The 23,210-nt window shown below is 32.2% G+C and overlaps 2 protein-coding genes across 3 annotated transcripts in view; one reads left to right on the plus strand and one right to left on the minus strand.

Annotated features, from left to right (window-relative positions):
- The first annotated feature begins 96 nt into the window (after positions 1-96).
- Positions 97-16,216, plus strand: LOC127728894 (protein asteroid homolog 1-like). The gene is given in 4 exon segments (XM_052236478.1): positions 97-165; positions 168-358; positions 9,616-9,840; positions 16,198-16,216. Coding segments are annotated over 4 exon segments (504 nt in total).
- LOC127729300 (GTPase-activating Rap/Ran-GAP domain-like protein 3) overlaps positions 13,839-23,210 on the minus strand; it is an 82,830-nt gene continuing 73,458 nt past the window's right edge. Inside the window, exons 25-28 of one of the 2 annotated variants that reach the window (XM_052237039.1) lie at positions 21,661-21,779; positions 19,760-19,838; positions 18,163-18,359; positions 13,839-17,347 (exon numbers count right to left, since the gene is read on the minus strand). In XM_052237039.1, the coding sequence (XP_052092999.1) occupies positions 17,330-17,347; positions 18,163-18,359; positions 19,760-19,838; positions 21,661-21,779 (413 nt within the window). In that variant the 3' untranslated portion in view covers positions 13,839-17,329. Of the gene's footprint in view, positions 17,596-18,162; positions 18,360-19,759; positions 19,839-21,660; positions 21,780-23,210 lie in introns of both variants that reach the window. The other variant, XM_052237038.1, reaches the window with a different exon arrangement.

A 23,210-nucleotide genomic window follows, 5' to 3' on the forward strand; every position in this document is an offset into this window, starting at 1 on the left:
TATAAATAATAGAAATAATAGAAAGGTATCGATTAACTGATTGCATTGATTTAAGTATTTAGTTATGTATGCTAGTATATTATTATACCTTTTAGGATGGGTGTTCAAGGATTAACAACAGGTGTTAATAAAACATGACGATTTTGCTTAAAGGCAAGGATATTTCAAAGACAAAACTGGTTATCGATGGTGATAGTTTGATTTATTTCTTATATGAAAACCGGAATATCAACCTCAAACATGGTGGAGATTATGATGTTTATGAAGACAAAATTGAAGCATTCACCAATGGACTGATATCCAACCATATGGTGGATACGAACCAGACAGAAGAAAACATGACACATATGTACGTCGAGCGGAAGAAATAATTGGCAAATCTAGAGAAATAACTGGCTTGAGGGCTACCTTTGCTTCTATGCTCTGCAGTTTAACATTCCTTGTGGTGATCGAGAAAATGAAAATACCTTTTGTTGTCAGCCAGTTTGAAGCCGATCACGATATTGCTACGCTCGCAAATGCGTTCCAATGTCCAGTTTTATCAAATGACAGTGATTTCTTTGTGTACGATTTACGAAAAGGATATATATACCCTTAACGACATTGATTGTCTCAGAAACATGCTCCAAAGGAAAAGTCTATTTTGCAAGAAACCTGAAAAAGGTTTTTCATGGCTTGCAAATACAAAAGTTACCAATATTATCTGTAACGTTAGGAAGTGATTACATCAAAAGGGAATATTTATATAATTTTACTCACCTTTACCTGATGATTCGAGTAAATTTGATCTAACTGTCGTACAGAGGAAAGCAATTCGGTGGCCAATAAATGCTTCACTTGACTACGCTACTTCAAGACTGCAAGAGAGTCTTCCGGATACATTACAGCAATGTGTTAAGATGTCACTTACAATGTATTTAGATACAAAGGTTTTCGAAGGCTTTGATCTTTTTCAATTTTTCACGAATCAGAATAGGATTACAACAGACCGATTTTATGAGAATCTCCGAACAGGTAAACTACCTGTGTGCGCTCAGAACATACTAAAATTGAACGAAGTGTTTCGTCTGTGTGAAGTTGAAGACACTTATAGAAAAAGATCAATACGCAGATTTACTCTTCGATTACGAAAAGCAATATATGCAATGTTTTTAGGAGCTACTGAAATCAACATAATTGAGTATGACCGTTATGGCGGATCACTTGTGCCCTTTAATTTACATCTACATTGACTGACGGAGTGCAAATGCCTTTATATACAGAAAACCTAAGGGATGGTGTTCAGTCTTCCGATTTGAACATAAAAAGGCGTTAGAGAACTTTTGTGGAAATACAAAATTATTTGTTCCCTTCTTAACCTACTAGGTGAAGCATGCCAAGCCGCAAGTTGATTCAATTTACGTAAAGAGTTTGATTTTGTGTCACTTTGTTCTCACCGCACGGAACATTTTACAAACAAAAACATATAATTCCAGAAACTCGGTTGACAAGGTTTTATTGAACATGCACGAGTTATGTGTTCACGACTTTTCAACTCTATTAACAAAATCTAAAAAATAGATCTCGAAGTATTCTAGTTATTTTGCAAATAGTATTGTGCATGGGTTTTCGCAGTTTCAATCGTCTTTCGCTTTGGGAACTTATTTGAATCAGCTCTTAGGATGTTCACTTTCTTTATTAAGCCCACAGGCAGTGTTTAATGGTACATTCCTTTATAGCATCTATATACCTTATCAAAACCATGAAGATAAAAAAAGAAGTCACAGAAATTGAGAATTTTTTCAAGAATAACGAAAGTTTGGAAAAACTACGACAACCTAGTTTCTGCAGTTAAAAAAAATGTGAACAGTGCAAGATGGGAAGTGAAAAGAAAAAAACACAGGACCGAGAGGATTGAACGTGGTGCATTTACTCGATTCCCAGGATTTTTCGTTTTTAATTTGCTTAGAATGGATGATGTTGAAGCCTGAGATATAAGTAGGAACAAATTAGGAAATATTTCAGTCTTAGATGATATTCTTTTTAGTTGTTATTGAACTAGCTGTCAGTAACTGCAAGTAATCTTAGATCTGTACTTAGTGTGTTGTTTGATATGGAGATGTATAAATACCCTGCCAGGTCCGGTCTGTGTTTTTGTTAGATGTGTTTCTGCTTTGTACCGATCTGTTGAGTTAAGTCCTTTTCAACTGATTTGTATAGTTTGTTCTTATGTTGTACTGTTACACCACTGTCCCAGGCTTGGGGGAGTGTTTGGTGTCAGCAAACTAGTTTAACCCCGCAACATTCTGTATGTGTCTGTCCCAAGTCAAGAGCCTGTAATTCAGTGCTTGTCGTTTGTTGCTGTATATCATATTTGTTTTTCGTTCATTGTTTTGTACATAAATAAGGCCGTTATGTTTCTCGTTTGATTTTTTTTTTTTTGCATTTGTCATTTCGGGGCCTCTTATAATTGATTATGTTGTATGTGTTTTGCACATTGTTGAAGGCCATACTGTGGCCTCTAGTTGTTATCTTCTGTGTCATTTGCTCACTGGCAATCATACCACATTTTCTTATTTTTATATATATATATATGAAAAATCTAGGCAAAGAGTTGATACACAGAGTTGACTATAAATTTAGGATTTTTTGTTTTAAAGTGTACTTAGACTGGAGAATGTTCAAGTCTGAGGTATAAAATTAGAACATATGAATATAGAGTTAATATCCAAAATGATCTATATTTCAGGGATTTTTCATTTTTCTTGTTCATACTACTTCGAATGAATGATGCTGAAGCCTGTAATGTATTAGAGAGTTTCGGTTTACCAAAATTGCAATGTGCATGTAGCTTATGTTTTCTTATGACAGTGTTTCTTGTCTCTCCGTTATTTGCACTTTTTAAAGCTCAGTTATGTTCTAGCAATATCTACTATAGCCTGTGTACTCGAGTAATCAAAACAAGTCGCCAAAATATATCCCGGCGAAAATTATAAATATGGAATAAAACAGTTTTTTTTCTATGTTGAATATTTGCGAGATATCTTGATCTGTGTGTGTGATTGCGACTTACTTTACGAAAACTCATCAAAGATACAAAGGTACAAAGGCAATTTGTTCATTCCAGTTAATCCGGTTTAATAATCCAGCTTTACAATTGATAGTTTAGTCTTACATATATAAATGACCTAACAAAAAATAAGCATTCTCTTTAAATGTCACTTCTTGGTACCAATGGAACAATAACATAAGAGAAAATGAATTTAATCGACAAAAATAGAAACCTTTGGTGCAAAATATCATAACATCTATTTACAATTGAAACAATAATTATAGAAAATAACAACGCAATTTTTTCAAAAAGCACCGATAAAACATTGGATAAATAACAACAAAGGAGGGACAGTCAAACTCATAGATCGGAAACAAACTGACAACACCATGGCCAAAACTAAAAAGACAAACAGACAAATAATAGTACAAATGACACAACATAGAAAACTAAAGACTAAGCAACATGAACCCCACCAAAAACAAGGGGTGATCTCAGGAGCTCCGGAAGGGTAAGCAGATCCTGCTCCACATGTGGCACCCGTCGTGTTGCTTATGTTATTACAAATCCGGTAAATAGTCTAATTCGGTAGGTCACATTCGTGAAAAGGGAAGGGTATTGTAGTTACGACATAAGGAACATATCAAATATCATCTGTGAAACGGTTATTCCATAACGGTCAACCAACTCGTGATGGCGTCCGTAAAATTTACGAGGGAATGATTTCAACTTCACCATTTGGAACAATGGTTTGGAACAAATTATACAATTATAAATCACTTTTCAAGTACATGTGAGTTAAAAATATAAATAATAACAATGTTAACATGTTATTCTGTTTTGTCTGATAAACTTTTAAGATAAGTTGTTTTATTAATGCGTATGTGTTGGTTTGTTTTTTTTGTTTTTGTTTTTTTTTTTTTTGTGGCAAGGGGAGGCTTTTTGGTACATTCCAACAAGTGTATCAAGCTAAGTAATAAATTAAGTACTATAAAAGATTAGCTTTTGGTATTAAAAAAAAACAGATATGCAAGTGTTTTAATGAGAATAAGATGCCATTTTTTTTTCTTCCGATACACTTCAATTCAAATCCTGAACTCCTACAGTGTTTAAACTGTTTTAAAAAAAACGCCCTACAACCTTTTATACAACAACCTCATTATTTTAACTTAACTGCTAACATATTTTTATCTTTATGTTAATTTGTCAAAATAATTGGAGATTGACATCCCTTCAAACTATTTAAAACATTCAAAAAAAGTTAAAAAACTATTAAAACAAACTGAGGGAAATCGCATGAACTCAAACATGTGCGTCGACATGATAAATATCTCCTGTTTTGCATGTATCATCCGTGTATCTACTGTTGAACTCATGTTGTGTCGATTATAGTCGTTTTTCCTAATTACTCTGTTGGAGTAGTTTGTGTGTCAAGAGCACACTCCTGTTAATGAAATTGATATAGTGTAAACATGCACGAACGTAACGTATTAATTGAGATATGTATACAAATGATGTAGAAATTATGTTACTAAGAGACGGGACGTTGCTAAGGGGAATGGCGAAAGAAATGACAATTAAAAAATTGAAATCATTACGTTAGTCGTAGATTGAAATGGTCCATCTCTGTCAATACCGAGGAAAAGATATAGAGAAGACCTCCTAGTTTTGGCAGGGAAGTATCCTTAATCCAAAGTTTACTGGAATGTATGAGAAGAAGCACTCACTGAAATGTGGCTCACATGTCATGGCTTGTCAATGCTAAATTGAAAAACAAAATTCTTAACAGAATGCTCGTAATAAAAGACATGCATATTTGAGAGTTTCATTCGTGGAATGATTATTTAATAAAATTGGTACTCGCACAAATGATAAAACGCATAATATCACATTAATATGAAAATAAATGAAAAGAAAAAAAAGACATATATAAATATAAACCGATACATGACGAGAACCCGTAACTTGAACCTGTAAACATTTTAAAAAGTAAGTACAGCAACATTGCTTACACTGAAGGGAAAGAAATCAACACCAAATCACTCTGGTGAGACTCTTTTGTGCTATTTACAACACAAAAAATAACTTAATTTATTATTCTATATGAGTTTTAAAAATATCTTAGATGAGTTTACAAAAACTATCGTATACATGTTTTATAGCAATACATATTCTTGTTTGTAATGATATTGACTCCTCAAAGTTATGTGCTTCAGAGACAAAAAACAGCAACTATATCAGGGCTTGACATTTACATTTAAGCCTTAAATTCAATGAAAAGAAATGTTTTAAAGAAAAAACATGACGGTCATATATATGTCTATCTGCAATTTATTTTTATATTGTTTGTGATGTGGAATAGTTGCGGATGAGACAACTATCCAATAGAGTCCAAATAACGTGGATTTAAGTAATTATAGTTCATTGTTTGGCCTTCAACCATTGGAAAATTCCATACCGTATAAGTCAGTAATAAAAGGCTTCGACATATCTTTGTATTAATTGTTTATTTTATAGTTTGGTTCAGAAATGGTATTGGATATTAATAATAGAATATTTTCGGTAAACATCAAGGAAACAGCGCCCCAGGGACAACATTAAAAAACAGTAAAATTTACATTTGTTGTTGAGAAAAGTATAAGAGCAATTGCCGTGTCCCCGTGGAATGACAATAATCAGGTACGCTAGAGCAATTAAGATTTTTTCGTCTTCGTTGTATTTGGGATGTGTTTTTTTGGAGTGGGAATGTTCGTTGATGATACCGTATGTTTCGGCATGTTCATTCTTAACTGGTTTTGTTTAATAGAAGTAGAGATCTGAAATACCTACTAGTTAACACTTGATAGAGTAAGTTCAAGAATTGAATATGTTAAATTCTGTATATATCTGCCTCATTACCACATACAACTCCATTTAGAGTAAGATGTATTGAAACTTCATTGTAATAAAATCTGAGGAATTTGTTAATCATTCCTAATTGAAAAACAAGATATCTTCAATTTGGTTATAAATTCCTGTTATGATGGCATGTGAGCAGTTACAACTAACGAAAATACTGTCTAAACCGTAATTTGTTCGCATTTGAAATATGCACAGTTAACAAAGGTTCATTAACTAGAGAAACGTCATTGTAAATTTGATGATACAAGTTCTCCGTGTACACAGATGTCTGGTTTGCAGAAGGTTTTATTTCAAAGATTTCACAGTATTTTGTTTCTACACTTTTCATAAATTTCACTCAGCATAAAAATTTCACTACAATTTTAAGATGTTTCTTTAAATATAGTGTCTTCAAAATCAACATTCTGTAGTAATATGTTGTCCCACTGAGATCACAACTCCACAATTATACTTGATCAGACAATGTATAGATTTTATATTCATGCACGAATTCCTATGATATTTCTTCAATGACGAAGACTTGCGTTTCACACCAATAACTTCCCGTCACGGATCAATTCAATTTGATTTGATTTGATTTCATATAATATAATAGATCTTTTCGTTTTAAGTTGTTCCATAAGTACACAAATACATATTTATACAAAATTCAGATTGCAACCACTAGTTTATTGTTTTATTATTACATATTGTAGATATTTCCCAGTTCTGCTACTAGAAAGGGTTGTTTCACGATATCACTGATTTCATTTAAATTCTGTTCACAGTTATTTATCCTTGTTACTACAACTGGTCTGATATCATATAACAGACAGTTTTCAAAACAGAATTTTGACAAGTGGTTTACACGATGGTTATCATCATTGTCATTTTCACAACCCTCTTAATGAGTCGTGATATATTTTACCCCTAAATTGATGTTGATAAATATGCTGGTTTCTATTTTATGTCAGCTAAAGGATACACTCTGAAATAACACGAAATTTTTTTGTTTACGATGTATATTGCTTAGTTTGTTTAGAATGCTTGAATATGAGTTTTAAAGAAACGTTTAAAATGCTATTGTACAACTACTTATATAATATCTATATCCACATCTAAAAAAACAACATGGCCTATGTATTTTTGATATGGGCTCTCTAGTGGACTTGAATCTGACGGTTTTAAAATTGTAATTCCTGAATCTGAACTGGATTAATCGTATTTTTCTTTTGTCTGAAATTCACAAAATAACCATCCGTAAGTGTGGTGTTATTTCATAACGTCCTCGTGATACTCCGTGGTAAATGCATTTTGGTTTAGATGTAGATACATGTATGTGGTACATGTACAAGCAGCAGCATATGCCTACCCTGTACCAATAAATGTTGTCCTAATATAACTGAAAGTTAATCCTCATTGTGTTTCTTAAAGTGGATGGATTCATAAGCTGGAATAAATAAAAAAAAAAAAAAAAATTTTAATATTTGTACGATTATTTATGTTTTTTTTTTTCCTTTGTGACAAATGTCTGATAAGATAATACACTTAGAGAAAAAACCTGACAGTCATAAAATTGATAATTATACAAAATAAATTATTTCACTTAAATTAGAAGAATGAATGCTACATTTATAATACTTTTTTAATTCTAAAAGAATGTGTGTTCATGTAAGTGAAACTCATTCTTTTAATGATTCATAAGAAGAAAAACACTTGTATTTTTGTTTGTTTATTCTATGAACTTTAATTCATTTATAACCTTAAACTATTTTTTTTTAATCCATTCGATTGACCTTTGATTTGGACCAATCAACCATCATTTCTCTTAACAAGTTATAGTTACGTTATCATGGTTATGTAGCCGATACAATATCAATTAATTGCGTTGTATACTAGAAGTCAAAAATTACACAAACGATTTTCATTACACATGAAGTGGCCGACTCACTAGCATTAGAAATACAAATAACAACCTGTGGAAACTCGGCACAATATAGAAATTGACCTGTAGTATTAATGAAGAATAAAGGCAACAGTAGTATACCGCTGTTCAATAGTCATAAATCGATTTAACTGAAACAAATTAGGGTCACAAACCAAAACCGAGGGAAACACATCAACTATAAGCGGAAAACATTAGAACAACATCAACACTGAACTGCTACAAAAACAAACGCCAACATACATAGAAACCAGCTATTTGAAGACCTAATATTTAAATCTAGATGCCATATTTTGTTCATTGTCTTGTTCGGTTGCTGTTTCATCAACGTATATTAAACATCTACATTTTCTCAATTATATCAACGCAACATGGCTTTTTTAGATTCACTTTTCTTTATAAAGCTAAAAAAACCAAAGTTAAAACATCAATATCATAACAAAATTCACTTAAGTCAACTAAAAGAAACTAATTTCTCTATAAAGTATTTGATAGAGATCATTTAAAAAAATGTTTTGTATTTCTTTTACAAACAATTAAGGAATGACTGTAGTATTTTTTCTGTCTATGAAGAAATAACATCAAAAATGTAGTGCATACTGAATAACCCGCGTAGCGGGTTATTTTAAAGTGTGCACCACATTTTTTATCTTATTTCGAATAGACAGAAAAAATATTACAGTCATTTCTTATAATTTAATTCTAAATTCCATTTTAAACCGGAGTAAACCATGAAAAAACGTTGATGACGTCACGGTCACATGACAAAATTATGTCTATGAGCTGATAAACAAAACAACGTCAGCCAATCGGAAGACACGTTACATCTTAAATTAAATTATTGATTGATAATCAATACAAGTTGAGTGGACATTCCACAATCAGTTATATTAACACGGATATGAATAAATTATAAAGAAATGCAAATGTTTTTAAACATTTCACCATACATATCATATATATCTTCAGTTACTTTCTATAGGTATGCCTTTTTTCTACTACAGTACAAAAAACTTTCTCTTACTATGTCTTACAAACGCCATCTATCCCAAAGTATTGAGCTGTGAGGATGCATTGAATATCTTTTTCAACTACAAAATGTAATACGTAAAAGGCAATAAGTTGAAATTACTTTGTATATTTACATTATACAATAAATATTTGACAAACGATCAATTTGTAAAAAGCGAAATTTTGAGAATACATTGTTTGGGTGCATAATATATATGAAACTTCGGCAAACAAGAACAATTTTATGGTTTACCTAGGTAATTGCACACATCTGTTTTCGAACAATACTTCTACTGTTTTCTTCCAAAACTTCTCCTGTATGATTTTCCTCATTGATTTATCTTAATGTAAGGTATATCGAAAAATAAAATTTTCGGTTATACACATAAAAGTCAAGCGCGTTATTCAAGACCTTAATGTTTATGTAAATTTTGATTTTGATTTCAAATATATAAATACATATATGTTATACCTAATAGGATGGGTGTTCAAGGATTAACAACCATTGTGAATGAAAACGCAACGATTTTGTTTGAAGATAAAAAACACTTTCAAGGACAAAACTGGTTATTGATGGCGACAATCTGATTTATTTCCTGTATCAGAACCGGAATATCAATCTAAAACATGGCGGCGATTCTGACATTTTTGCCGACGATAATGAAACTCTCTTTTGTTCACTGATGCCCAATGAAATATGTTCATCTGTTGTAAAGATCTGTCAAAAACATGAAACACATGAACGTAGAGCGACGGAAAGAATTAATAAATATAAAAAAATCGCTAATTCTGAAACCACATTTGCTTTTATGCTCTGCCGTATAACATTCCTTGCGGTGATAGGAAAGATGAAAATTCCCTTTGTTGTATGTGATTTCGAAGCCGATCACGATATTGCCACTCTCAAAAATAAGTTTAAGTGTCCAGTTTTATCAAGTGACAGTGATTTTTATGTGTACAATATAAGACAAGGGTATGTGCCATTAGATGCATTTGTTGTATCAAAAACTTGCTGCAAAGGCAAAGTTTATTTTGCCAAAAAAATGAAGAAAGTCTTTCCTGGCTTGCGAGTTTCTAAATTACCAGCATTGGCTGACGCTTTAGGAAATGATTACATCAATAGAAAACAGTTATCCAAATTTTATTCATCCTTACCTGATGATCGGGATACGATCAATCTAACTCTGATACAAAGAAAAGCAATTAAGTGAGCTTCTACTACATCAGTCAATACAGCTTGTTCAAGACTGCAAAATAGTCTTCCGGAAACTGTACATATAGGTTTAATGATGTCATTTGCAATGTATGCAGAAACTAGAAATTTTCAAGGCTTCGTAAATAAGAACACGAACACAACAGACTCATTAAAGGAAAATCATCGGACAGGTGCAATACCTGTATGCGTGCAGAACATACTCAATTTGCAAGAAGTATTTCTTCTGTGTAAAGTTGAAGACATTGATGAGAGAATATCAATACACAGATCTACTCTTCGATACGAAAAACAATATATGAAATGTTGTTAGGAAATGTCGACAAAAGCATTATTAAATATCATCGTATTTGTGGATCTCTTGACCACTTTGGATTTACATCTACTGTGCTTGACGGCTTGAAAATATCCTGTTATACAAAAAATAAGAGGTACCTGAATATATAGATATTTAATTTATTTCTCTGTGCTGAGTGTTCTTGCGTTTGTTTGTACTGTATTTCTGTCACGTAGTGTTGTCATTTTGGCGGCATTTTTAATATTGCCATATCAGCGGGAGGTTTTGCTAGCCATAAAACCAGGTTCAACCCATCATTTATTCTTAAAATGTCCTGTACCAAGTCAGGAATATGGCAGTTGTTATCAAATAGTCCGTTTCTATGTATGTTGGCGTTTGATTTTGTAGCAGTTCAGTGTTTCTGTTGTTCTTTTGTTTTCCTCTTAAAGTTGATGTGTTTCCCTCGGTTTTAGTTTCGTTACCCGGATTTGTTTTTGCTTAATCGAATTATGACTATTGAAAAGCGGTATACTACTGTTGCCTTTATTTATGTTCAGTTTTCAGATTTGAAAACAAAGAGGTATTAGATAAATTTGGTGGAAATACTCACTTTCTTGTAAACGTACTGGATGAGGCATGCAATGCCATTAAATAGATTCAATTTACATGAAGTGTTTGATTTTGTGTCATATTGTTCTCACAGCTAGGGTAATTTCCTATACAAAAGAATTTCATTCCGAGAATTCAATTAACAAGATTTTGTCAAACATGCACGCATTAGGTTCCAACGAATTTATAACACTTTTAATAAAGTCTGATAAATATTTCTCGATTGATTCCAGTAACTTTTTAAATTAGTACTGCACATGGGTTTGCGCAGTATCAATCTTGTTTGACTTTTGGGACTTATTTGAATCAGATCTCAGGATCTCCAATTCCTTCGTTAAGTCAACAGGAAGTGTTTAATGGCACATTCCTTCATAATACCTATCTATATTATAAGAAGTATGAAAAAAAAAAAGTAGATAGAAAAATGAAAAAAAAACTGTTTCTGAATAACAGCACTTTGGGACAACTGTTCCACGACTTAGTATCTGCTGTGAAAATAAATATAAGCATTGTCAGATGGAAAGTGGAAAGAATACAACAAAGCGAAGACCATTGTGTATTTACTAGATTCCCTGGATTTTTAATTTTCAATTTACTTTGAATAGATGATATTGAAGCCTGATATACAAATTTGATTATTTTGTGACATTAACACTCTAAATGATCTTTGACCAAAAAAACTTGCCAAGAGTCCTTCACCGAAGCGGATAACGATGTAGCTAAACTTATATATGACACTTTCATTTTTAATAATTGTGTTTTACTACTATGAAATATATATCTGTATCAAAGATCTGTTTCTCATATTTTCTTTTATTCATACTGAATTATAAATAAAAACACAGATAGTGCTTTCATAACTCTACTACGTCGGAGAAACGGAACTGCTAATTTTTATTTTTTTTTTTGCTGTTTCTTTTGTCATTCGAGAGACTGTCAACTTGATCTTTCGAATGCAAAACAGTTGCTGAATTAGAGTTTGATTTAAACAGATTTTCTTGTATTCAGTATTTTCTTCGAAATTTGGTAACGAGAATATTTTAGATATATAAAGAAACCTTTAAATAATTAAAGAACCTACGTGAGCACGCTCAGATACCCCACGCCCCCACATTGTCCCTGGGCAATCAAAATCTCCCCCGTTTACTAAGATCAAAGACTCATAACTCCTACAAAAGTCAATTGTTAAACATATCTTGTGGATATGCACATCTACATATGATGTCCTTGTTACTTACAAAATTTCATGAACTTTTGTTGTGTGGTTATAGAGGAGTTGCGATGACAAACTGTTGCAGTAGTATATTTAGGCCAAAATTCTAAGTTTAAAGGGGCAAAACTTAAATCATAATTTCCGGTCGATATACACGTCTACATAGTATGTCCTAATTAGCTACAAAGTTTCATGAAAATCTGTTGTGTGGATTTTGAATGGTTGCAATGACAAACTGTTGCAGTAGTATATTTAGGCCATATCCACATAGTATGTGCTTATTATCTAAAAAGTTTCATGAAACTCTGTTGTGTGGTTTCAGAGGAGTTGCGATGGCAAAACTGGACTGACGGACAGACGGACAGACAGACAGCCGAACGGACAAGTCAAAAACATTATACCCCCGTGGGTCATAATCAAACGACTTACGCACCCAAACACTTTCCGTGAAATGGTGAACCTCCGAGTAAACCGATCAAAACTGTCACAAAACAGCGATAAAACTACTAAAAAACATAGAAAAAAATCGTTGCTAAAACAATTGAACGTATGACCCTTTTCTCATGTATAGTAATGTGAAGGTATTCCAGCGATTGAATATTAAATTCCCAAGTGAGGGTACAGTCAACAAAACTTTACGACATTAAGATTAATGTATCTAAGTTCCTACTGGGAATATGGGTATTTGGCTTTATGAAAGACAAACCAGTCTTCATATGAACATGATGTACCGTGTAATTGGTTTTCAGATTCATTTTCCTTCAACTTCCTGCTTTTCGATTATTGAAGCTGGGATAGCTCACAGTTCTACTGGTTTACATTCGTCTTGTATACTGATTGCTTCATTTTCAGTACAGTCTCTGATGGAGATGAAGTATGAATGCCTAGTAGATAGGTGTACTTGATATGATAGAAGCTTAATCGCAATAAATGACTGAATATATCTTCAAATTTATTTCAATATTTCATAAATCAATATTTAAGGATAGACATGAAAAAATCAAGGAAATATGAATGCAATGTATTTTATGATCTTGGCCAAGCTGCGATTGTACAGTAAAGCTCAAAGTGAGTTTACTGTTAATGCCCTAGCGATTGTAGTCAATAAGATTTTCCGACATTTAAGATAATATTTTTTTAGAGTTATACGATGATGATGGCTATTTAAATTTTAGAGAGGTACGACTTTTTTGTGAAAAGAGGGAAAAGAGTCACATGTTAAAACTTGTGTAGCAACGATTGGTATTCCAAGGTTTTGTGAGCGTTTTTATCGCTGTTGTGACAGGGTGGTCGATTTACTCGGGAGATCCACCGTTTTAAACGTTTAGGTTTACATGTCGTTTTTATTATCTAATTGGTTTGTATATCATATGTAAATAAAGCATTTTTTGTTTACAAATTTTAAAGCAGATACATAATGCTTGACAGTTTCTCGAATGACCAAAAACAAGATGAAAGCAATATTTCTTCTGCTATTTTGAAATTTGTACGTGATTTCGACTAGAGTTACGAAAATCATTGATACATTCCAGTTAATCCAGGTTTATCCAGCTTTCAACTTATACGTCAACATTACAGTACATATGAAAAGGTATAGAAATAATAAACATTCCTTTTAAATGTCATTAATTGGTACCAATGGAACAATAACAAATCAAAAAAGATTCAAATTTAATCGACAAAAATAGAAACCTCTGGTGCAAAACATTTTAACATATATTTACAATTAGAAACAATAATAATATTAAATATCAACGCAATTTTTTCAAAAAGCACCAATAAAACATTCATTTGGATAAATAACAACAATGGTTTGGACCAAATTATACAATAATTAATCACATAAGTACATGTAGTACATAAGTACATAAGTAAATATAAATAATAATAGTGTTAGAATTTACTTTGTTTGAAGCTTTTCAGATTAGACGTTTGTGAAGGGTACGTTATATGAATGCGCATGTGTTCGTTTGTGTTTATTTTAATGGGGAGGGAGTGGCTTCTTTTTGTACAATTAATCAAGGGTATTAAGATGTTTAATAGATAAAGTAATATAGAAGGTAATGTTTTGGTATAAACAAAAAGCTATGCAAGAAATTAAAGGAGAATATGGTTCCCTTTTTTATTCTTCCTATACTCTTCAATTCAAAGTATAGTCGTTTTCCTTCATGACACTGTTAAAGCATTTTTGTGTCAGTAGCACATCCATGTTGCGGAAATCCCTATAATGAGAACATGCACGAACGTTATAATGTATTTGAGATATATATACTCCATACATTAAGGTAGAAATTAAGTTACTGAAAAACGGGAAACTGACAATTGATAATATAAAATCATCACGTTTGTCATATATTTTTGGTTAAGGTGGTCCGTCTCTGTCAATACCTACAAAAAGATATGAAACAGAACTTCTAGTTTTAGCAGAGAAGTATATTTTACACCATGTTCACTGGGATCTATAATATGCAAAAACTTATTGAAATGTGGCTCATTAATATGAAAACATCTTCAATATGTTTGAAAGTGAATACTTTTTCATAAACCAGAAGAGGAGATTGATTTGTTTTTCTAGAACAATTTGAACATGTTTCATAATATGTGAACGGTCAACCAAGTCATGTCGTTTACAAAATCCAATGATGCGAGTATTATAATTTACTGTCGCTTAATCCACCATTTTCTATATAAGGAAATGCCTGTACCAAGTCAGGAATATGACAGTTGTTTTCCATCTGTTTGATGTGTTGAGCTTTTAATTATTGACATTTGATAAAGGACTTTCCGTTTTGAATTTTCCTTGAAATTCGGTATTTTGATATTTTTCTTTTTAGATTATTTTGATAAAGTAATGTATGCATAAAGCAGAGAAAGATTACCAGTAATTACTCATATGATCCGCATGATAAGATAGAGTTGCATGCGATTTTAGCTGTGTTTGCCCTGGTGTTTGTCTGTTGATGCCCGGATGTATGATATTAACACTGATGTTGGTTGCTTTTACAATTTGGTCATGTTTTGCCTTGTAAAAGTTAAATTGAAAAAAGAAAAATCTTAACAGAATTATGGTCATAAAACAACACATATATTTGTAAATTTCATTCATGAAATGACTGGTAGATAAAATTGGTAGTCGCATATTGTGAAACGCAAAATATTAAACGTATTTTATAATGAAAAATTACACAAATATAAACAGATACACGATGAGAACCCGTAACTTGAACCTGTTAATATCAAAAATGTAAGAAAAGTAACATTACTGACACCGAAGGGAAAGAAAAGCAACACCAATAACTCTGGTGAGGCTCATTTGTGCTATTTACAACACAAAACATAATTTAATTTATCATTTTATAAGAGCTTTTAAAATATCTTAGATGAATTTACAAAAGCTATAACATAAATGTTTTATTGCAATACATTTTCTTGTTTATAATGATATTGATTCCAAGAAGTCATGTGCTTCAGAGTAAAAAAGAATCCAGCATATATCAGGTCTTGACATTTACATTTAAGCCTTCACTCCCATGAAAAGAACTTTTCTAAGTTATAAACATGACAGTCATATATATGTCTATCTGCAATCTAGTGTGATATTCTATATAAATATATAGTATGATTGCCCATGAGACAAACATCCAACATAGTTTAAATAACGTAGATTTAAGCAATTATAGTTAACTGCTCGGCCTTCAACCATGAGGAAATTCCAAACCGTATAGCCGGATATAAAAGGCCCCAACATATGTATTTATTTTCTATTTTATAATTTGGTCCATAGATACTATGCATATTAATGATATTTTGGTAAACATAAACGAGACAGCAACCAAGGGACAAAAATTCAAGAAAGAGAAAAGTTTATATTTGTTGTTCAGAGCAATTGACCTGCGCACGTGGATTAACAATAATCAGGTACGCTAGGAAAAATAAGTCTTATCGTTTTCGTTGTATTTGGAATTTGCTTATATGGAGTGAAAATGTTCCATGTTGACACTATTTCTTATATTTTTAGTCAGACATGCTATTCTTAACTGTTTTCACTAGAAACAGAGGTTTGAAATAATTGCTAGTTAACACTTAATAGAGTAATTAAAGAAATGAAAATAACTTATTCTTTATAAATCTGCCTCATGAGCATATACATAAAATGGAGAATGGGAATATTGTAGATATGATGTATTTAATTAAATCCTCATTGTAATAAAGAAATTATGAATTAAAGTCATTGCAATAAAATCTGAAAAAAAATGTTAATTATTGTCATTGCAATAAAATCTTAAGAAATTGTAAATTATTATTAATTAAACAATATTTAGGTTATGAATTCATGCTATGATGACATGTGAGAAGTAACAACTGCAGAATATCCTGTCAACACCGACGTTTGATTCGCATTAGACATATGCACAGTGTTCAAAGATTCATTTACTAAAGAACAATCATTGTAAATGTGATTATACACGTTTTCAGTTTACACACGACAAACATGTCTGGGTTGCACGGGATTTTTATTACAAGGATTTCACAGTATTTTGTTTCAACAGTTTTCATAAACTTTACTCAGTACAATTTCAAGGTGTTTCTACAATGTAATGTCTTTAAAGTCAACATTCTGTAGTATTCTTTAGTCCCACAGAGGTCACAACTCCACAATAAAACTTTCTCAGACTAAGTTTTGATTTCTCTATACATGTTAGATTCCAGTGTTATTCCTAAAATGACGAAGATTTTAGTTCCACGTCCATCAACTTCCCGTCACGGATTCATCCAATATGATTTTTTTTCATAGAATATTATAACATTTCTTTTTTTTTTTGTTCTCAGTTGCACCAGAAATACACAAACGTATATTTACACATAATCCAAGAAACAGTCATCGGTTTATTGTTCTATTATAACTCCATAGATATATCCCTGTTCTGCTATAAGACTGTAAGGGTTGTTTCACCATATCAATGACTGCAGTTATAAACTGTTCAAAGTTATTTATCCTTGTTACTATAACTGGTCATATATTTATTTATATCACAGACTGTAAACGGTGTTTATAAATGATATATGTCATTTTCGCAACCCTTTTAATTTGTCTTGATTCATTTTATGCCTAGATTGATGTTGATGAATATGCAGGTTTGTGTTTTATGTTAACTAAAGGATACACTCTGAAATAACACGAAAATTATTTGTGTACGATGAATATAGCTTGATTTGTTTAGAAAACTTAAATATGAGTTTTAAAGAAACCTTTAAAATGCAATTGTACAACTACTTATACAATATCTGTATCAACATCTGAATAAACAACATGGCCTATGTATTTTTGATACGGACTCTCTGGTGGACTTGAATCTGACGGTTTTAAAATTGTAATTCCCGAATCTGAACTGGAAGAATCGTGTCTCTCTTTTGTCTGAAATTCACAAAATAATCATCCGTAAGTGGGAATTCATAATTTTCTCGTGATTTCCCGCGCAAAATGCTTTCTAGTTAATTTGTAGACATTGTGGTACATGTAAAAGCAGCAGCATATGCCTACTTGTATCAATATATGTCATCTTAACGTACTGAAAGTTAATCCTCATCGTGATTCTGAAAGTGAAATGGATTCATAAGCTGACCTCGTTTACCATTGTTTGAAATATATGTACGATTATTTATGTTTTTTTTCGATTGTGACACATGTTCAATAAGATCAACTTTAATATAACAAAAAAGTGAAGGCAAACTTTCAATACCATAAAAAAAATAAAAATTCGTTGCAAGGCCATATACTTGAGAGAAAAAAAACCTGACAGTCATTTCAAAACTCGCAAAACATGTCCTTAAATTACAGAAATCATACTTTTAATTCATTAAAGACCGTTTCTACACATCTGATGTAATCTTTCTGATGTTATTTGTTTCATATATCTGTTCTAAGTAAATTGGTGGGTGCAATCCACTTTTAGTGCGCACTGATGGACTGCGTTTTACTTACCTGTTCTAAGTAAATTGGAGGGTAAAGTCCACCTTTAGTTCGCACTAATGGACTGCGTTTTACTAATGTCTTATCTCCATTTGTAATAGGAGCAAGCAATGGAGTCGATGACGGCTTCCGCTGATTTAACCTATCATTACTAATGTGACCGGCAAGGCACGATAGAGGAATTTTGTATATAGTCGATTGGCTTGAACCTAAAATAAAAACCGCAATGATGAATAAGTCACATTATTATCACACAACATATAACATGGAGAGGATGATACGTGTGTGTGTTGCAACAGGGACAACAATTAATTCTACGTTGGAACTAGCAATTGCAAGTCGTGATGGGTTAATTTCGACAAAAAAACAATGATATTATGAACTGCTGTGTTTTTTTTAAAGGACTTATAACAGTAATGGATTAAATACGATACAAGACGGAGATGAATACATTCACACCAAGCAAATTCAGATAAAGTTATATAATTACTGGATTTTAAACTTGTATATGCATGTTAAAACATTGCACTCTTTACTTACTTTTATTAACACACAAGGGAATTGTTGTGATTAAAACAGTAAGACTTACAACCTGATTAACCGAAAGATCATTTATTTCATCAGAAAAATTATGTTTGCTTTAAAGCCCCGGTCACAACAGATCGTACGAATTTTTGTCGTTGAAGATCTATGAAATAGTTGTCATAGCACTGTCGTGCAACATGTCAAAAAAATATTTCGAGTGATCACATCAGCTACGACATGTTCACGATGGTTTCACGATGGGTACACGACAGAAAAAAAAGAATTGTAATTGTACTGTCGTGGGTTTGTCGCAAGTCGGCCAAGCGACAGTCGTACGACAATCGTGAGTTGTTTGGGGCTATTTTCAGGTTTTCATGTCATGGGATGCGCGTGTTACTGTCGTGTCACTGTCGTGCCACTGTCGTACGACGATCACAAAAAACCCGCAATATAACTAAATTTCATGTCGTGGCGCTGCATAGATGTGTCGTGGTTCGTTGTGACCAGACCTTTAGACTGTGTCGTAGTGTAACTAATAACAGTAACTGACAACGGAGTCAAATGAATTCCCAAAAAGACTTATCTTATTCAATAATTGAAAAGAAACCCCAACACATCCGAAACACCGCTTTTATATAAACCCTTGTCCAAAAAATATGTCCTTACCCTTTATGGCTAGAGAGTTAGTTGGAACTGAATTTATAGAAGTTGAACATTTGAAAGTTTTCGTTTATAGCTCATTCCATAATGTTCAATACCGTAATGGACAAAATGCATACATTTTAAAAAAAAGACTACGAGTCACTAATGTGAGTACCACATTACATTTCCTGAGCCTAATTCAAGAAGATGCACTTTATTTCTGTCCTTTTTACAGAAGTTCATAACCTCTCAGTCTCTGACAATGTTTAGCTCACTTGTATCAACATGGATAACACTTCTATATCTTAACTGCGAGTTGTTCAATTTAAAGATCAATGTTTAAATTTGATACTATCTCATTAATATTCACCCTACTTGTACTTAACATAATCATAAATTTTAATCTGCTATTTAAATAGGTATTATAGTAAAAACGACTTACATGAGGGTGATGATGGGGTTGTTGATGAGTGGTCTTTATCTTTTCTGTCAGTTGATGAGCTTCCAAAATAGATATCATTCTTAAAATAGAACACGGTGCATCATTATTTATCACATTAATCAGTTACGCTATGTAAACGCATACGAACTGGAATTAGCAACTCAACTTAATACATAAAACTGAAAAGTAAGAATGATAAGTTAAGGCCATACTTATTGATATAGTAAAACGATTATCGCGCGATGAAAATGACGTAGAGCCATTGCAAATGTGACAATAACACCTGACACATAAAGCGGACTATGCGGTATGGGCTTTGCTCATTGTTGAAGGCCGTACGGTGACCTATAGTATTCATTTGGTCTCTTGTCTCATTGGCAATCATACCACATCTTCTTATTTTTATATACCAAATTTTAGTCTAAGTCATAAATTTAAACTCATATAGCCATTAGATGTCCATGTTGATCTGAAAACCATCTTAATAAAAACTGTAGTCGTGTTCAAATGATAATATATATTGATACTTTATTTGAGAATAAATGAGAACTGTTCAATCAACAGACAATTGACAGTTTCAATCGTATGTCTCAATTGTGGATCTTGCTTTGCTGATTATTATTATCGCTTAGCGTTCAGTTTATCTATTACCATGCAAGTGCAAAGCTCTTAAATTGGTCAAAAGTTGTCGTTTAAGGAAGTTCGCTACTCAGTTTCAAAATAACAAGCTTTTCATAACACTAATATATATTGATAGGGGATTAATAAAGGAACAAAAAGAGCCAAAAAAAAATATAGGTCAATGTGCTTGTTTTCGAGATATTAGCCATTGAAATTTTGGCGGGAAAATATCCTCTCTTGATTTTTCATAGCTTTATCATTGACAAGTTAAAGTTTTCAAAAACTATTAAAAAATAATTAAGATTTTATAAGACTTTTACAGATGGCTTATAATTGTGCATGTAAAAGATTTTTAAAAAGAAAAATGGGGGTCAATGGGCAAAATTTTTTAAGGCAATCAAATAAATAAAACCAGAGGATTCCGAAAATCTGACAAAAATTCCAAAACATGACAAGCGAACTTCCTTAAGAGTACTAACTATTAAATTGAGTCTATTGACATGATTGATGGTTTAAGTCACATTGGTTTTTTTGAAGATCATGAATTGCTGATCATTTTAACTTGCAGCAGTTTCTGTTTAGTTTTAAAAGTTTTCTAGATAATAGTCTGCAGTACATGAATTTGTCATCCACCGGTTTGTGATCACAATAACTCCTTTATGGTCTCAACTCATACCTTTTTTTTTTGGCGACAGAATAAGAGGAAAATCAAGATTTTTTGTTCATGTAACTTGCTTTTCATGTGAATCAAGAATGTAAGAAAATAGACTAAAAGATGGAATGTAACTTCATGATTAATTATCTATTCTTTCAAAAGTAGTTCAAGCGAAAAATCAGTCTTTAAACTAAATATTTTTAACAGTGTAATTATTGAATAGACACATGAATACAGATTAAAAGAAAAAAATGAAGATTGGAAGGAGGTATTAAAATCATTGATCGAAGATACATGTACACACACAATACAATGAACAAAAAGATCATAATATTCTACAAGAATAAAATATACAGTGTGCATCAATAACCTTTTTGGATTATATCTCTTCATCTCTTTAATAAGCTTTAGATTTTCAAATATTGTTGCCTCGAGCATCACTGAAGAGACATTTATTGTCAAAATGTGCATCTGGTGCAGAAAAATTGGTACCGATAATGTTTGAACCCATCACGATTAGAGATGAGCTCAAGTACTCAAAAGGGTTATCAAGATGTTACCCCACCTGATACCATATAAAATTACAAAAGAAGGCAATAAAACTTAATTAACATAAATGACATACCTTCGATGTAATGAGGCTAATATCAGGCATTGTCATGGTATGAACTAAATTTCCATTGATTATCAATCGAATTTCAATTGTGTCTTGTGTAAAAGCAAGCACATACGGAAAGGCACATACTGAAAAAAATAGCACATACATTCGTTTTTTAAACAATTTGTAATGTAACGACTTGTATAAGAAGGCATAAAGATAAAAATATTATATGCATATATTGATCATTGATCTTTTTTAGACTTCAAATCGTTTTCAGGCGTTTTTATTGATTGTTCATGTGATTTTCCAGTGTCTTCCAGGTCTTATCATACCGGGTGTTTGAATCGCCAAGAAATTACATGCATAAAATTGAGAATGGAAATGGGGAATGTGTCAAAGAGACAACAACCCGACCATAGAACAGACAACAGCAGAAGGTCACCAACAGGTCTTCAATGCAGCGAGAAATTCCCGCACCCGGAGGCGTCCTTCAGCTGGCCCCTAAACAAATATATATACTAGTTCAGTGATAATGAACGCCATACTAAACTCCAAATTGTACACAAGAAACTAAAATTAAAAATAATACAAGACTAACAAAGGCTAGAGGCTCCTGACTTGGGACAGGCGCAAAAATGCGGCGGGGTTAAACATGTTTATGAGATCTCAACCCTCCCCCTATACCTCTAGCCAATGTAGAAAAGTAAACACATAACAATACGCACATTAAAATTCAGTTCAAGAGAAGTGCGAGTCTGATGTCAGAAGATGTAACCAAAGAAAATAAACAAAATGACAATAATACATAAATAACAACAGACTACTAGCAGTTAACTGACATGCCAGCTCCAGACTTCAATTAAACTGATTGAAAGATTATGTCTTCATCATATGAATATCAGGCACAATCCTTCCCGTTAGGGGTTTAGTATCATACCATCATAACATATATGAGAAGAACATAACCCGTGTCATGCCAACAACTGGTTTTTAAATAAATGTGTTTAGTGCCGATGCAAAGACCCTATAAGAGAATCAATATTAACGCCAAAATATGCAATCTTTAATGACCTGACAACAGTATCGTAACTATATCCCTTCTTAATAAGTCTATTTAAAGGTTTTGTTAGCTTCAGAGGTGAATACTGACATTTTTGTGCTTTATAAAGAATATTTCCATAAAAAATTGGATGTGAAATACCTGAACGTATAAGAAGTCTGCATGTTGAGCTATATTTACGAATGATGTCCTTATACCGATGATAAAATTTAGTAAATGTTTTGACTAGTTTGTGATATCGAAAACCCTGGTGTAATAATTTTTCAGTAATACATAAATTTCTCTCGTTAAAATCTAAAACATTGTTACATACACGAGCGAATCGTACAAGTTGAGATATATAAACACCGTAAGATGGTGACAAGGGAACGTCACCATCTAAAAATGGATAATTAACGATATGAAATGAAAAATCATCTCTTTTATCATATATTTTAGTATTAAGCTTTCCATTAATGATATAGATATCAAGATCGAGGAAAGGACAGTGGTCATTGTTAGTATTAGCTTTATT

Source organism: Mytilus californianus, unplaced genomic scaffold (assembly GCF_021869535.1).
Source record: "Mytilus californianus isolate M0D057914Y unplaced genomic scaffold, xbMytCali1.0.p SCAF_2, whole genome shotgun sequence".
NCBI classification, from domain to species: domain Eukaryota; kingdom Metazoa; phylum Mollusca; class Bivalvia; order Mytilida; family Mytilidae; genus Mytilus; species Mytilus californianus.